This window comes from Lytechinus variegatus, chromosome 14, assembly GCF_018143015.1.
Source record: "Lytechinus variegatus isolate NC3 chromosome 14, Lvar_3.0, whole genome shotgun sequence".
NCBI lineage: Eukaryota > Metazoa > Echinodermata > Echinoidea > Temnopleuroida > Toxopneustidae > Lytechinus > Lytechinus variegatus.
The window spans coordinates 14995630-15013944 of NC_054753.1; the positions used below are offsets into that span (position 1 = coordinate 14995630).

General features: G+C 36.8%; 1 protein-coding gene across 2 annotated transcripts in view; it reads right to left on the reverse strand.

The window, feature by feature from the left end:
• Positions 1–5086: 5086 nt before the first annotated feature.
• LOC121427206 (elongation factor 1-alpha-like) overlaps positions 5087–18315 on the reverse strand; it is a 74552-nt gene continuing 61323 nt past the window's right edge. For both annotated transcript variants that reach the window (XM_041623482.1, XM_041623483.1), the window contains exons 6-7: positions 17382–17638; positions 5087–5586 (exon numbers count right to left, since the gene is read on the reverse strand). In XM_041623482.1, the coding sequence (XP_041479416.1) occupies positions 5227–5586; positions 17382–17638 (617 nt within the window). In that variant the 3' untranslated portion in view covers positions 5087–5226. The remainder of the gene's footprint in view (positions 5587–17381; positions 17639–18315) is intronic.

Consider the following 18315-nt stretch of genomic DNA (forward strand, 5'->3'; position numbering starts at 1 on the left):
TTGGGGTGGACTTGTCTTTTAAGCTGTCTGACTCTGTCAAAGACCTTGGGGTCACTTAATAGACAAGCAACTTACCCTCCAGCCATATATCAGGAACATCTGCAAATCAGCATCATGGGGTTTATTTAGGATTGGTAAGGTCAGGCGACTACTCGACCAAGCCTCTACTGAAAGACTCATTCATGCCTTCGTCTCATCCCATGTAGACTACTGCAACTCCCTCTTTGCCAAACAATTTCTTCCATCTCTCCCCTCCAGCGAATCCTCAACACTGCAGCGAGGTAACCTTGAGCAAGAAACACGAACACATCACCCTAGTCCTTCGCAAGGACTGTTCTACTTTTCAGTTATGTTGTTGATCAATAACACAATCTTCGACCTCTACGCCCGAAAAGAAAACAGCCGCACGATTTCCTCCCATCAAGGGCGTGAAAGAGGGGATAGCGCGATCACTGGGGAAGGCGCGCAGGGGATGGAGAATGAAGCAAATGGAGAGAAATAACAAGTACACCGACGTCTAGAATCTAGACTAACATCACCCCTATTCTCCGATCACTTCATTGGCTTCCGGTTCACTCTCGCATAACGTTAAAAATTCTACTAATTGTATACAAAATTACCCATAATATGTCACCCAAATATCTCCAAGACCTTGTTTCCCTTCGTTCTTCCTCTTCAGTCAGATCCTTACGTTCATCATATTCCAATAATTTAATTCATGGCCCTCGCACTAAGACCCGATATGGGTGATCGTGCATTTTCTGTAATTGCTCCCACCCTCTGGAATAAACTCCCAATTCATATCCAAAATGCTCCCTCCGTAGAAATTTTCAAATAGTCACTTAAAACTCACCTTTTCTCATATTTTTTTTATCGATTGACTGTATATTATTATTAGCGCGATCACTGGGGAAGGCGCGCAGTGGATGGAGAATGAAGCAAATGGAGAGAAATAACAAGTACACCGACGTCTAGAATCTAGACTAACATCACCCCTATTCTCCGATCACTTCATTGGCTTCCGGCTCACTCTCGCATAACGTTAAAAATTCTACTAATTGTATACAAAATTACCCATAATATGTCACCCAAATATCTCCAAGACCTTGTTTCCCTTCGTTCTTCCTCTTCAGTCAGATCCTTACGTTCATCATATTCCAATAATTTAATTCATGGCCCTCGCACCAAGACCCGATATGGGTGATCGTGCATTTTCTGTAATTGCTCCCACCCTCTGGAATAAACTCCCAATTCATATCCAAAATGCTCCCTCCGTAGAAATTTTCAAATAGTCACTTAAAACTCACCTTTTCTCATATTTTTTTTCGATTGACTGTATATTATTATTATCTGCCAACCTGCGCCCTTTGAAACACCCGTATAAAGCGCCCTACAAATGTTGTTATTATTATTAGAAAAAAAAATCAAAGAAGCATAACGCTGAAAATTTCATCAAAATCGGATATAAAATAAGAAAGTTATGACACTTATTAAAGTTTCGCTTATTAATCACACGACAGTTATACGCCCAACTAATTCAGTGACATGCAAAAAGACAGAGTTGATGAAGTCCCTTCCTCATTGTTTGTTTCATCTTTATTATTTGAATTATGCAATAATTTTTACGGATTTGACCAACTTGACTGATCCATAACATTTTGAATTCATGGTTGTTCTACATGTTCAGGAAGGAATACGATTGTGTTTCACAGAACAAAATTAGAATATTTCGTATGTCATATAATGAAGTATAAAATAAATAGTGAGTGGGTGACGTCATCAATCTTCTCATTCCATACAGACAAGGATCATGTGTATATGACTGTTTTGTGATATCAAGCGAAACTTTAAAAATGTCGCATTTTTTCTTATTTTATACATTATTTTGATGAAATTTTCAGTGATCTACCGGTTGGAATTTGTCTTTTTATTCTAATCAACTTTTTGTTGGGGTGAACTTGTCTTTTATATCGTGGATTCTTTCAAGCTTATTATAGGGCGCATCTCACCCCTTAAGTCTCTTCCTGGCTTTATGACATGTATATTATAATAGTATTTTCAAGGGTTTTGAACTCTTATAGGCGATTCAGATGCTTAAATCACTTGGTTTTATTATGGGAGAAGGCCTTTAAATATCTAGCGTTTGAACTACTGACAGATTAAAGAACGAGCTACCCTACTAGATGAAGACAATAAAATATTGATATTAACATTGCGTACTTTCCTTTTGGATGCTAAAATTATCATATAAATAAATTCATATTTTACTAAAATGAGGAGTAAGAACCTGCCTTCAAGAGTAGTGATTAGAATATTTCCTATACATGGTAAAAAAAATGAAGGGCTAATTTAGCTCTTCACCATAGTGAAGTCACTATACATGCACTGTAAGTGCTAAATTTGTACTTCATTTTTGACAGTGTACCCCACCCATCCCCTCTCTCTCTCTCTCTCTCTCCCTCTCTCCTGAGCATGTATCGGCGCAGGATGTCCGTAAAATCGCCTTGCGGTCGCAGTAAACGGCTTCAAGTCGCAGCCCATTAATACGTTATTACGTTTTGGAATTGATTTGCTTTTAGCCCCGCCGGGAGGGTTGGAAACAGACTGGAATTTCAAATCACTTTGATCGTTAAGATTTTATAGGTGGAAATACGCGTAAGAAATAATGCCATTAAAATTTCTTTGAAAGTCGGATAGCAAAGGATCGTATAGTGTACGCCTGGCTTATACCTAGTTCTCATTCTAACTACTCTCGCCACAATTGAAATGGTGGTTTTCATCGTAAAGTAATTATACCGAGGTTGTTTACCTGACTGCTAAAAGAACGGCCACGAAAGCCTTTGAGCAAGCAACCAGAGGACCAACGGCTGAATGTCCTCTCCGAGGGACCTGTTAATGAGGATAAATGCCTTTCCAAGGGGCACTAGCGCACCATTTGGGAATTGAACCCGGGTCACCGGAATCCGAAACCCCCGGCTCTACCGACTGAGCTATCGCGCCTCCAAATGTGAGATCAGTCGAGATAACTAATTGTAAAAAAATGAATGGCAAACAAATTTTCACGATCAGCTACGAAAGTCATTATTGGCGTTCGTGACGGATCGTGTGACACAGTCGAAACGCGGTATCAAGAAAAAGCTACCGGGAATTAAAGTCGCGATCTTCACACAAGTTTTTTTTTGATAAAATGGTTTAATTTTAATGAGAGAATCACAAACATTAACAGCCAATTTCGTTAGACATTAAAATCAAGACGTTTAGTATAATCTTTGAACATGTTGAACATATAATAAAGTGATTAATATGAGAATAGTATTGAAATATCGTGCGTTTTTGTTTGCTGTCAAGAAATATTGTTATGACATCAAAGTTTCTCCTATAAAGGAAATGGCATTGTGAACTTACTATTTCAATTGAGACTATGTACACGGTTTGGGCCTATGCCCAGAATGAAAATCATCTAATATAGGTTTTCCCGTCCAATTTCGTCAAAATCTCAACTGATTTAATGATGTAATAATTTAATTTGCAGCTAATTTGAATGACCTATGAGATCAGCATTTAAATAGCCAAATACTTAATTTAATTCTGCTGGCACGCGATTTCATAGTTATTTCATTTAAAACATTTATAAAGAACGATCAAATTAAAATAGCTGAGTCGTGTTTTCAAATTCGCACCGGTACCTTCCTTGCGAACGTTTAGGAATTCAAAATAATTAATATGCAATCACTTACAAGATATGGACAGTGTTTTTCGTTGTTGTTGTTTTTTTTTTACTTCTTTTGAATAATTATGGAAATGGGTTTTACTCCTAAATTGGATGTTCAAAATTTTATTGAATTTTACATCTGACAGACCATCATTGGGACAAAAACTCGTTTTTGTTCCACTTTCATAACTATAGACTGTGGTCAGTACCATGATACCCATCCCTTCCCCAAAACGATTTAAATTAGGTACAATTATGTAAAATAAAAAATAACAAGATGATGAAGAAAAAATACCTACCATTGGCATACTAGGTCATCGACTCACTCAATGGCGGATCCAGGTTAGGACACAGCCGACTCGTGCCCCCCCCCCCCCCTTTAGAGGCACAATTAATTTTTTTTCGTGGACGGAATACCCTTATTCTTTGGTTAAAAATCCTTTTTTTACTCGTCAAATTCCTCCGGAAAATGTGCCCCCTTTTGGGAAATCCTGGATCCGCCCCTGCACCCACTCATCAATCACTAAAAGAATAAGCGTTTACAACCATATCCTATAAGTGTTGCATGAATTACGTCTTTATCAAACATAATGGAATAAAATGATTCTAACTGAAAAGATCCGCAAAAAATAGAAGTATAGGGTAAAGTTTGAAAAAAAAATGAATACAGAAACATATCTGAATTTGGAAGTTTAAAGTGCAAATATGTGTGCCGATAAATGAAATTGAAAATGGTGTTTTAGGCGAAATTAAACGATCAGTTCGTCGTCGCGAAATTAAATGACACCTTAGGGCCATTAATTTAAACAAACTTCTCTCTAAATTGAATTTCTACAAAATTCAAAGGAATGATATAGAACGGAATTGAATGCTAAATGAATGAAAATGAAGTATGTGTGAAGAGGGTGGACGAATTATTTCGAATTTGAACGTCCTTTCATTAATTTAATTGCAACTCTGATGAAATTGGACGGGAAAACCTATAATAAAATGCTAATCAACATAAAAACTACCCTTTTATGAACGATCCACACGATGTTACCACACCTATAGCATGATACACATTAAGAAATCCCGGTGCACTAATGGGGTGTACGATATACGTACAACTCGCAATACCATCGAGATAGCTCTTTTGCGAGAGTACGTGTCTGTTGTACACACCTGGGTGCCCATTGCATAAAACTTTTTACCTGAGAAAACTCAGGTTGTTTTTACCAGTGTTTTTGCCCTGTGCTAAAGTCAATGACAGAAATCATAATTGTGTTCAAGATGTATGTTTTTGTGGAATGTGAAACAATAAATCAAATCAAATCAATCATATATATATATATATATAGGCCTACCGATATGTATATATGTGTGATTTTGTGTGTGGGGGGAGGGGGTGAGTGTGTGAGTGTGTTTGTTTTGTGTGATCGAGCGCGCCTTTCACCGCCTTTGGAACGTTAATTCATTATTTTGCACCCCCCATCTAAAAATCGATTGACGCCCCTGGGATGTAGTATCAAGTATCACTTTTTGCCACCTGCCTTCTGGGCAGACTTGGTAACCTTGCCGGTAGAAGCTTCTTCCCTCTCTACCGACTTCACCACACCAACGGCGACTGTCTGCTTCATGTCGCGTACGGCGAACCGCCCAAGAGGAGGGAACTCCGACATGACCTCGACAACCATCTTCTTGTTGGGAACCAGTTCTGCGATGCAAGCGTCCCCAGACTTCACCTTGCTTGGATTCTCCTCAAGCACCTTGCCTCCTCGGCGATCCAGCTTCTTGATTAGTTTAGTGAACTTGCAGGAAATGTGGGCTGTGTGGCAATCTACGACCGGGCTGTAGCCAGCGTGGATTTCCCCCGGGTGGTTCATGATGATAATCTGGATTGGATTGAGAAGATCAAATCATTTCAGGGGGTATCGTGGGGAAAGGGCTTTATGACTATATTTTTTAAATGATTTTTAACATGTTCTCTTAATCTTTTTTTCCAATATTCTTTGGAAATGTAATGAGAAATGAAAACAAGAGCTATCATTTACAAACTGGTTTTTGCCATATCTGAAATAAACTAATAAGATGACCTCAAAATGGCTAACAGTCGTTATTGAATTTCTTTTGTCGTGGATGTGTGTTAGGGTGTATGTTTCTCTTGATGTCGACTTCGTCTATGTGGGTTCAAGTTTAACCGTTACATTTTATTCTTAACTGTTTTATGAAATTTGGTGAAGCTTCGAAATTTCACAACTTTCTTTATTACATCATTTTTTTGTCCAAAACTAACTTTTTAGTTGGAATGTATAAAATTAAAGGCTTTCGCATCCTAACCGGTTACCCATTTAACACCTTGGTGGAGATCGAATGGCAAAGCGGGATTCGAACACACGATCCTCAAATTACAAGGCAAAGGTCAAAAACGCTACACCACGAGGCTCCTTTTGTAAGAGTAATAATCGAACAATCATTCTAACAAATCATCATCAATAGAGTACCGAAGGGTGACGTCATCAATTTTCTCTTTTGCATGTCAGAGTTCTGATAACATGTTTTAGGAGCATGATGAATCACATTCACAACCCAAATAGGAAGAGGGGGGATGAAAGAGAAAAAATGATAAGGGGGAAAGAAGAGATGAAAACAAAGATAGGAAGAAGGGGGAGGAGGGAGGAAGAGGGGAAAGAGTTAAGAAAAAAGAGAGGAAGAGGGGGAGAAAAGAAAAAAAGAGACAAATTCGGGGAAAGGAAGAGAAAAAAAGGAAAGAAGAACTGAGAAAATAAAGAGAGGAAGAGGGAGAAAGGAAGAGAAGGAAAGGGAGAGGGGTGAAAGAAGAGAAGAACAGAGAGAGATGAGTGGGGAGAAGAAGAGAAAGAGAGAGGAAGAGGGGGAAAAGAAAGGCGAAGAGAAAAGAGAAAGAAAAAACAAGGGAAATGAGAGGGGAAACCTATAAATTGTCGCATACATATTACCTAAAAAAAAACACTTCATGTACTTAAGGAATATCTCCTTTTATTATATGCTTGCATATTTTGATCCAGTCTCTCTTGCTCATCTTTTCTACTTTGGAGCTCATTTTATTCTTCACTTCTCTCATATCTTTCTCTTTTTCCTTTTATTTCCTTCTAAATCTACCCCCTTCTCCTGACTCTTCTCTTTTCTCTTTACTTTACACTTTACCCTTCTTTAAAGGTCAAGTCCACCTCAGAAAAATGTTGATTTGAATTAATAGAGGAAAATCAGACAAGCACTATGCTGAAAATTTCATCGAAATCGGCCGAAAATAACAAAGTTATGACATTTCAAAGTTTCGCTTATTTTCAACAAAATGATTATATGAACGAGCCAGTTACATCCAAATGAGAGAGTCAATGATGTCACTCACTCACTATTTCTTTTTTTTATTGTTTGAATTATACAATATTTAAATTTTTACGAATTTGACAATTAGGACATCCTTGCCTGAAGCACAAAATGTTAAAAATAATGGAATTCCTCGTGTTTAGGGAGGAATGAAAATTCATACTACATGACAATGACGAGAATATCAAAATATTTCATATTTCATATGATAAAATAAAAAAGAAATAGTGAGTGAGTGATGTCATCAACTCTCTCATTTGGATGTAACTGGCTCGTTCATATAACTATTTTGTTGAAAATAAGCGAAACTTTAAAATGCCATAACTTTCTTATTTTACATCCGATGAAATTTTCAGTGTGGTGCTTGTTGAATTTTTCTCTTTTTATTAAAAATTAAGTTTTTGTTGGGGTGGACTTGTCCTTTAAGCTTTCTGCTCCAACCCTGTGTTCTTCTCTTTTATGTATAGCTTTTTTTTCTTATTCAGTCTACCTTTCCTGCAGACCTCAGGCCTTTTTAAGTGTGCCTCACAAGCCTTTCATTGTATTTAGAACACATTTTATTTTTTTTTTCCTTTTTCACTGTAAATATAATGATTAGTTAACATGTATTTTCTTTTACCTCAATGCATCATGTAACATCCACATATTCTGTATGGAGCTGCTCTACATTGATATCTTTGAACTGTTTCTCCTGTATTTATCTTGTTTTTAAAAAGAACCTTTTTAATCGGCTGGTGAAATAAAGATGAATAAAAAAAAACGAAAAGGGGGCCGAATCGATGTTCAAACTAGGAGGGGCGCCAAATTGATGTTTGAACTAGTGGGCGCCAAATGATGTTCGAACTAGGGGGTGCCGAATCGTGGTTCAAACTAGGGGGCGCCAAATTGATACTGAAACGAGTTGTGCCCAATTGATTTTCACAAAGGGGGGCCGTATTGATGTTCAATCTAGGGGGCGCCAAATCGATGTTCAATTCAATTTCAAATTGTTAATAATTCATGAAATGCCAAGCTGATATATGCAATAAAATGTGTTTGTGAATCACAACAAAAGCCTATGGCTTGCTAAACAGTGATCCCCATACATGCAAAATATGCAATATAATATGGTAAATCAAGTTAAAAGAACAATCAAATCTGCAATAGGTCAATTACAATCAGACTACAAACAACAGTCAGAACACATTATGCAGATAAAATAAATTTTCTACATTTAGATTTAAAAGCATATTGTGAATGTATATTTTTTAAAATGTAGGATCATTCCATAACTTAGTACAGTTAAAGATGAGGGAGATACGCTGTGTGAGATACAGTCGCGGATCCAGGGGGGGGCACATGGAGCACGTGCCCCCCCTGAAAAGCAAAATAATAAAAAAATAATGTAAAATTGCCATGAAAAAAAAAGGTGTGCCCCTTTTTTAAGAGTGAAGACTTTGTTTTTGCTTGTCCATTTTTTACGAAATACCCTTAATTTGTGGTTGAAACGTTTTTTTTGCTTGTCATTTTTTTCTTTAGAAATATTTGCCCCCCCCCCCCCCTCTTTGGAAAATCCTGGATCCGCCCCTGGTGAGATATGTACGACGATATGGCAAAATAGCGTTATTCCTATTACGTTTATGAAATGAGTGCTTAAATTAACTATTAGAAAATAAATCATCGAAAATAGGAGGTAGTTAGTCATTAAAATAAAAAAAACAACAGAAAGTTTGCCAATCTTAGGTTAATCGATAATAATAATCGAGCATTAAAAAGAATTTTGCATTTTTAGACCTCACGAGATCACGACAATGAGTTTAAATCCCTATTACTCAGGGGCCGCAGAACGGTTTTCAAAGTGGGGGGGGGGGCTGACCATTCAAAACAAGTGGAATGCCTCTGGCCGTCTCACCTGCATCACGCGATTCAACATAGCAGCAGTGCTCACTTTGAAAACTACTATAACTCACACAAGATGTTCAGTGATACTTGGTTATTCTTATTTCCACGTTTTATGAATTAGACCAATACACTTACAGAGATTGGATGGTAATTCAACAAATACCCCCAATGCGGCCAAAGTTCATTGATCTCACATGACCTTTGACCTTGATCATGTGACCTGAAACTTGCACAGGATATTCAGTGATACTTCATTACTCTTAGGTCCAAGTTTCAAAAGTCAGATCAATAAACTTGCAAAGTAATGATAGTAATTCAACAGATACCCCATTATGGCCAAAGTTCATTGACCTATGACCCTGGTCATGTGACCTAAAACGCGCACAGGATGTTCAGTGATACTTGGTTACTCTTATTTCCACGTTTTATGAATTAGACCAATACACTTACAGAGATTGGATGGTAATTCAACAAATACCCCCAATGCGGCCAAAGTTCATTGATCTCACATGACCTTTGACCTTGATCATGTGACCTGAAACTTGCACAGGATATTCAGTGATACTTCATTACTCTTAGGTCCAAGTTTCAAAAGTCAGATCAATAAACTTGCAAAGTAATGATAGTAATTCAACAGATACCCCATTATGGCCAAAGTTCATTGACCTATGACCCTGGTCATGTGACCTAAAATGCGCACAGGATGTTCAGTGATACTTGATTACTCTTATGTCCAAGTTTTATGAACAAGACTAACATACTTTCAAAGTTATGATGGTAATTCAACAAATACCCCCCAATTCGGCCAAAGTTCATTGACTCTAAATGACCTTTGACCTTGATCATGTAACCTGAAACTTGCAAAGCATGTTCAGTGATACTTGATTACTATTATGTCCAAGTTTCATGAATCAGATCCAAAAACTTTTAAAGTTTTGATTGTAATTCAACAGATACCCCCAAATCGGCCAAAGTTCATTGACCCTAAATGACCTTTGACCTTGGTCATGTGACGTGAAACTCATGCAGAATGTTTGGTGATACTTGATTAATCTTATGTCCAAGTTTAATGAACTAGATCCATATATTTTCTAAGTTATGATGACATTTCAAAAACTTAACCTCAGGTTAAGATTTTGATGTTGATTCCCCCAACATGGCCTAAGTTCATTGACCCTAAATGACCTTTGACCTTGGTCATGTGACATGAAACTCTAATAGAATGTTCAGTAATACTTGATTAACCTAATGGCCAAGTTTCATGAACTAGGTCTATATACTTTCTAAGTTATGATGTCATTTCAAAAACTTAACCTCAGGTTAAGATTTGATGTTGACGCCGCCGCCGTCGCCGTCGGAAAAGCGGCGCCTATAGTCTCACTCTGCTATGCAGGTGAGACAAAAATCACAATCATATGATCATTTTTACGTTTTTGTACATGGTTTTGGAAAAAGTGGGGGCTGAATCCGCCAGCTCCCCCGCTTCCGCGGCCCCTGTTACTTAGTAAAAATCCATGAAAATTTCATCAAATTTTGCAATATGATTAATAATTGTATCCGTAAGATGGATAATCTAATTCTATTGCTGTCAATTGTTTGCTCATTTAAGTCTAACAACACTTTCACTTCTTATAAATTGCGGGAGAGATATTCAACCTTAAAAATTTCAAATTTCATTATCCAATTTGAGAAGTAAAAGAAATCTGCACTTTATTCAAAACCCATGTCATTTACACCAAACTTTGCAAAGTTTTAGAGGAAGGTATACCTAAGAGGTGCAAACATTAAAAATTATGGGTTCATGTGCTTATTTTTTAAAACTATCAGCACTCTTATTACGTACATGAGAGCAAATTTGCTTTTCTTTTAACAGCTGAAAACGCGTCAAAAGCAGTATCTATTTGAGGAAAATTTCCAAACCACTTTTCCATTTTATTCAAACTGCAACAGTGCTCTAATGTATGACGAATATGACCCCGTGTTTGAATGAATGGTAGAATGGTTTAGAATTTTTCCTCACATACATACAAAGCTTTTTGTGCTTTTTAGGGTGTTTTAAAAAGCACATTTGCTCCAATAAAAGTGCTGATAGTTTGAAAACGAGCACATGAACCCATATTTTTTTAATGTTTCCACATCTGAGGTATACCTTCCTCTGCAACTTCGCAAACATTTGTAAAAATGACAGGGATTTTTAATAAAGTGCATCATTTCTTGTACTTCTCAATTTTGATATTGAAATTTCACTTTTTTGAAATGGAGTTTTTGTTATCTTTCGCGCAATTACTAAGTAATATTAATAGATCATCCATCTTAAGTATACAATTATTAACTATACTGCAAAATTTGATAAAATTTTCATGAATTTTGACTCAGTACACTGTGAAAAAAAAGAGTAAATTTACGTTGGTCATTTTTTTGTTGGGTAATATATACGTTGGTTATTGTTTTGTTGGGCATTATGTGCCCAATACTTAGGCAAATTTTTACTCTGCCGCTGCCAAAATACAGATGTCCAATTGTTGGGCTAGTAATTGCCCTGCTGAGTGGTAAATGTTGCGAAACTTTACGATCACGAGTTGCGCTTGCAGCATGCTACACACGGTCGATAAGATATGGAGGAGCTTCTAGATGACTGGGGCTGGGGAGCCTCGCTAAATCTTTCATAGATGAGTTGCTTAAACGTTTCTTTAATTTTTTTTTATTTTGGACTTTACGTTAAGCATAATTTGTAAGGAATTTGTCAGAATAGGCCTACATACATGACATATATCTGACGCTGTTTTGTTTTTGCTTCACTCACTTGAGATATGCACTTGCACTTGTATGCAGCGTTATTGTGCATGCAAAGCACTTTCGGATAAGGTCTCCGGATCGACACGGACCAGGTACACGAAGTGAGTGTAGGCCTTGCCCAGATGTTGGGTTAATAACTTTATTAAAAAGTTGGGCAAATTAATGTCCCCCAAAATGTAGTTCAAAATATTACCCAACAGTTGGGCACATTAATGCCCCAACAACGTTGGGTAAAATATTGCCCAGTAGTTGGTAGGGTTGACTATCGGCCCAACGTTGGGCAAAATATTGGGTAAAATATTGCCCAATTTTTTCACAGTGTAATAGAGCTTTAAACTCATTGTTGTGATCTCGTGAGGTCTAAAAATGCCAAATTCTTTTGAATGCTCGATTCTTATGAACATCCATTTAGGAGAACTTTGAAGCTCTATTGCAAAAAAATCAAACACATGGATCCATGTTAATATTTGCACATTTTGTATATTCAGGTGTTTAAGTATCTATGCACGAAGTATGATGAAAATGACATGGATTTTCAATGTTTGGGAGCAAGACTACGGAACCATTCGCATTTTTGACGGTGTAATCAGACTTTTGCTTGTTCTCGGCGCATTTTGGGCTGTTTCAAGCCGTCTCGCAATATTTTGGACATTAATAATTTGAAAAACACATGGACCCCATATTCTTAATGTTTTAACGTCTTCAAAATATTTTCTTCTACAAATATGGAGTGTATGAGTTAAATGACATGGATGTTGAATGTTTCATCATCATCATCTGCTGTAATCTTTAAATGGCTCTGCAGCCTATCACGAAGATGAAGATGTTTGGCTCGGTGTTAAAGTGGCAGAGGTAAAAATGGCAGAGGTAAAAATGGCAAAGGTAAAAGCGGCAGAGGTAAAAATGGCAGAGGTAAAAATGGCAAAGGTAAAAGTGGCAGAGGTAAAAATGGCAAAGGTAAAAGTGGCAGAGGTAAAAGTGGCAGAGGTAAAAATGGCAGAGGTAAAAATGGCAGAGGTAAAAATGGCAAAGGTAAAAGTGGCAGAGGTAAAAATGGCAAAGGTAAAAGTGGCAGAGGTAAAAGTGGCAGAGGTAAAAATGGCAGAGGTAAAAATGGCAAAGGTAAAAATGGCAAAGGTAAAAGTGGCAGAGGTAAAAATGGCAAAGGTAAAAGTGGCAGAGGTAAAAGTGGCAGAGGTAAAAATGGCAGAGGTAAAAATGGCAAAGGTAAAAGTGGCAAAGGTAAAAGTGGCAGAGGTAAAAATGGCAAAGGTAAAAATGGCAAAGGTAAAAATGGCAGAGGTAAAATTGGCAGAGGTAAAAATGGCAGAGGTAAAAATGGCAAAGGTAAAAGTGGCAGAGGTAAAAATGGCAGAGGTAAAAATGGCAAAGGTAAAAGTGGCAGAGGTAAAAATGGCAGAGGTAAAAATGGCAGAGGTAAAAATGGCAGAGGTAAAAATGGCAGAGGTAAAAATGGCAAAGATAAAAATGGCAGAAGTAAAAATGGCAGAGGTAAAAATGGCAAAGGTAAAAATGGCAGAGGTAAAAATGGCAGAGGTAAAAATGGCAGAGGTAAAAATGGCAGAGGTAAAAGTGACAGCGGTAAAATGACAGAGGTATAAATGACCAGTCTTAAACCCCAAGCAAAAAAAATCCATAAGCCCCTCCATATACAGTAGATTAAATAAGAAATGTTCTGAGAAGAAAGTTAGAATTATAATGTTAAACTAATGAAAAGGGAAACATTTTAAAATCATATTGTAGATCTTCTCTGCACCAAATTGATAACACTTGAGTTGGTATTTATTTATGTTTTCCTTGACTTACATGCACGGCCTTCTCATATCAAATTGCTCCTCATATATTTAAATTTCAAGCACTCTTTGGATCCCAAGTATTGTACTCAATTCATTAAAGGGGAAATTCACCCTGACGTACAGTTTATTGTAAAAATGACAGAAAATAATCAAAATAATATTGCTGAGGATTTCAGGGAATCCATCAAAGATTTAAAAAGCTATTAGATTCTTATATTTTAACGGTGACGTCATATGCGAGCAGTAAATTTCCCTTACATTATGGAGTAATAACAAATATTAATGAAATGTTATTAAAAAAAGAGAATGCTTTTTATTATATAGAAAATAAAAATGTGAACGTTCTTGTAAACAACCTTAACGATGATCTTATTGCAATTAACAAATGGTTAGCGAATAATAGATTGGCGTTGAATATAAAGAAATGCGAGTTTTTGTTGATTGGGAGTAGACATCGAATAAAAGAATAGAAGTAACCAATGTTTTTATCGGACCTAATGTTATTAAAAGAGTCACTCAAATGAAATACTTAGGAATTTTGATTAACCAATACCTTGACTGGAGCAAACAAATATAGAAAAACTGAAACAAGACGTCAATAAAAAATCTGTACCTACTCAAAAGAATCCGACCGGTTATAACTAAACAAACAGCACTGATATTTTACAAGAGTTTAATACAAAGCAAATTTGATTACTGTGATATAATTTGGGGCAACTTAGGAAAAGTTTTGAGTGAAAATTTACAAAGAATTCAAAATAGAAGCCTTCGTTGTGTATTAGACGTGGATTGGATGTACCCATCCGAACATATAATTCAAGAATTAGAAATTAAAAGATTGGTAGAAAGAAGAAATGTACGCGCCTTACAAACAATGTACAAGATAATGGTATGTTACCACAGATCATTCGTAAGCAATTTATTTTAAGTAATTGTAACTACATGCTAAGATCATCGTCTCTAAAAATCAAATTACCCTTAGTTAAAAGCAATTTATGAGAAAAGAAGCTTACAGTACAGGGGGGCCAGAAGCTGGAACGCACTACATAATGACTTAAAAGTAACTAGATTCAACATATTTAGATTAGATGCCAGAGTGATGTAAACTTGTTTGTTCTGTGTATTTGTTTTTCTTTGTAATATTGATATTTTAATTGTATATTTATTTCGTATTACGTATCTAAATTGTATATACATGTAATGTGATTTTAATATGTACGCACGGACGTTCAGAAGAACAGCCATTGGCTGAAGTTCGTTTACCGTGTTGAAATAAATGAAATGAAATTGTACCTTACGTATATCAACATGTATACAAATCATTTGGTGCATAAAATACGGGGCAGCTGCTTGTTTATGGCGTCACAGATAAAAGAACATTCATAATAACTTTCTTTATCTTTGATGGGTTTTTCTCAAACCTTCACCAATACATTTTCTGCCATTTTTGCAGTAAACCATTTGTCAGGGTGAACTTCTCCTTCAAAACAGGTCGATAGAATGGTTCCTACGAAAGACCTATGATTATTTTTACCTCTGCCATTTTTACCTCTGCCATTATTTCCTCCGCCATTTTTACCTCTGCCATTATTTCCTCTGCCATTTTTACCTCTGCTATTTTTACCTCTGCCATTATTACCTCTGCCGTTTTTACCTCTGCCATTTTTAACTCAGCCATTTTTACCTCTGCCATGTTTACCTACGCCATTTTTACCTGGCACATAATTCTCTTGATTGCGCAGCATTTCATATCATTCAAATCGGCGACTTTGAAGTCCGTAGAAAAAATAAGCACATGAAAAAAAATAAGCACATGAGCCCCACTGAACATTGACTTCAGTGGGGCTAATTATGTATTCATGAGGTCAGCTAAGGCCCCCATGGACCGATTCCCATCAAATTTTGGTAGTGGGCATTTTTTTTTCGTTTTCATGCCCTTCCGAGATGTGGTTTTAAAACGCTAAAATCCAAAATAGAAGTTGTTTTTGTTGTGACCATGCATGGGTGTCAATCACGGGGGGGGGGATGGGGGGATATACCCCCCCCCAAATATTTCAAGTGGGGGGATGGCCTGTATTATCATCCCCCCAATAATTTAGGGTAAAAAATTATAATAATGATGATGAAAAAATGAAAAGTTTGATCATGATGATTATAGTGATGCTTATAGTATGCCATCAATCAGTTTGTTTCCCTCGCAATTTGTGTATATTGTTATTATTTTCAGGACTATTAAACAGATGGGTGGAGGTTCAAGATGAAAAAGGATGAAATGCATATGATATTTTTTAACACATAACATAAAAGGACCCCAACGAAAACTAATTTATGTTGATACGGCGTTTCATCCCACCAGTGGTGAATAAATTAATTTTAATAAATCAATTAATTCAAAAGGGTGGAAAAATAAACGGGAGTAAATGGGTGACAAGATAAATCATCTAAGGAATGACGGTAAGCCCGATTGCACACGAGAAGCCACACAATTTGTGTTATTCTTAATTGGTCCGAATCTGCATTTTATCATCATGCATTAAGAAGAAAAAAAGATATTGCCAGTCGGGTTAGATTTAAGAGAGAAGTTGTATACACAGAGGCATCGATCCTAGGGGGGGCAAGGGGGCGATCGTCCCACCGATGAAAATAGGGGAAATATATCGTTTTGCCCCCCCCCCCATAATTCCGCATGTGCAGCTAAAAAATAAAATAAGATTGTAATGCTACGCTGAAATCAGCAAGCGAAATTGAGATAACAACTCGATTTTGATTTGAAATCGTGCTCAAAATGTCTGCTTTTCAGATTGGAATATAAAAATTTTCAGCTCGCGCGTCGTGCTCGCATCATTTCTGTACCAAAAACCCATACTCTTCATGATTAAATAGGTGAATAGAATGTCCCGTTTTCAGTTCTTAACCTCAAAAGAATTCCCGCTTCGATTTGCAATTATCTTTTGTTGGATATATATCTTGTTCTTTATTAAAAGCGTCCATTAAACTGTGTGTTTCCAGATCGAAATATCAAAATTTTCAGCTCGCGCTTTGCGCTCGCATCTATTGTTCTTCTAGATACCCATCTTAATCATTGGTACCAAAAATGCTTAGAATATCAAGCTTCAGGTCAGAATATAAAAAAAAATCAACACGCTCGCTACTAGTGAGATACATGTATCTATCCTCCTCATGAGTTACTACAAACAAACCTAAACAGGTACATTTTTCCTGTTTTCATGTCATAATTAATAAATTTCAGCTCGCGCTTTGCGCTCGCATTGTTGGTGAGGATGAGATATGTGTCTCTTTCTCATGAGTCATATATGTATATATATATATATGCATATATTTATAAATATAAGCCTATGTGTGTGGGAGGTGTGTGTGGGTGAGTTTGTTCGTTTTGTGTGATCGAGCGCCTTTGGAACGTTGATTCATGATTTTGCCCCCCTCAATCTGAAAAATGGATCGACGCCTCTGTGTATACATCATGCTCAATAAACAGATCAATATTTACGTGGTTAAGACAATTTTTGTCATTTTTTTTTATTTCGTATGAGTTTAGAATAGGTTTACTTGTAACACAAATTGAATTTTAAAAAAAAATGATGTAAGTGCAGTACACTACAACAATGAAGGAATTTCCAAGAACACCATGCATTATCAACCACTCCCAAAATGTCCTAACATGTGATTTTAGTGGGGTTAATGTTGAAAGATCCCCATCCACAAGAACATTTGTGTCAATCATCCCCCCCAACCAAGAATACCGATCGACACCCATGGTTGTGACGTAACCACTTTGGTACTCTTTATCGTCACTCTCGTCCACATACCTGAGCCTGAAACGACTTAGCAGCAATAGGAGGGGTATTCTTGCTGTCACCGCAGACCATACCACGCTTGACCTCCTTGATGGAAACGTTTTTGACATTGAAGCCGACATTGTCTCCTGGGTTCGCTTCGGGGAGTGATTCGTGGTGCATTTCTACAGACTTCACTTCAGTGGTGATATTAGCAGGAGCGAATTTAACAACCATACCAGGCTTCAGTATTCCAGTTTCAACGCGACCAACCGGAACCGTTCCGATACCTTGAAATTGAAAAAATTGAATTATTAGAGCAATCAAAGAAAATCATGCAACTTCCAGGATGAATATTGTAAAATCAATCTTACATGAGAATGCACCCTGGGAACGATTTTTTTTTGACTGGGGTGCTGATTTCAATTTGACAAGCATAGAAAAAAAATGTTTTCTCCGCAAAAAAATTATGTGATTCTCGTCCCCATGCACTTTGACAAAAAAGGGTTTCTATTAAAAAATCAGACCTATACAGTGCGTTCCACAAAAAAAAATCGAGAATTATCATAACTTATTCACAAATACGATAGACAAATGACCTACCATTGTAAAGCTTAGGATCTCTTCTTTCATTTGAAATTACTTAGATCATTTCTCATTCATGCATGAGTGAGCAAAAATAATTTGAAGAGGGGATACAAAAAAGTCACTTGGTGGGCTGTATTTAGGTTTCAAAAAGAAAGCCACATTTTTAATAAGTTTAATATCTTCTCTTTAATTTGATACCTCAATTACAGAAAATTGTCAAGGAGTAACAAAGTTCTGGTTATTTGAAATAAGGTTTGAATTTCAACCATTTCATAAAATGAAGAGGTTTTACAGGTTAGCGTCCAGACTCACTCGACACTCCGTTTTGTTGACCATCAGCCATGCAGGGGCGTCGATCCATTTTTCAGATTGGGGGGGG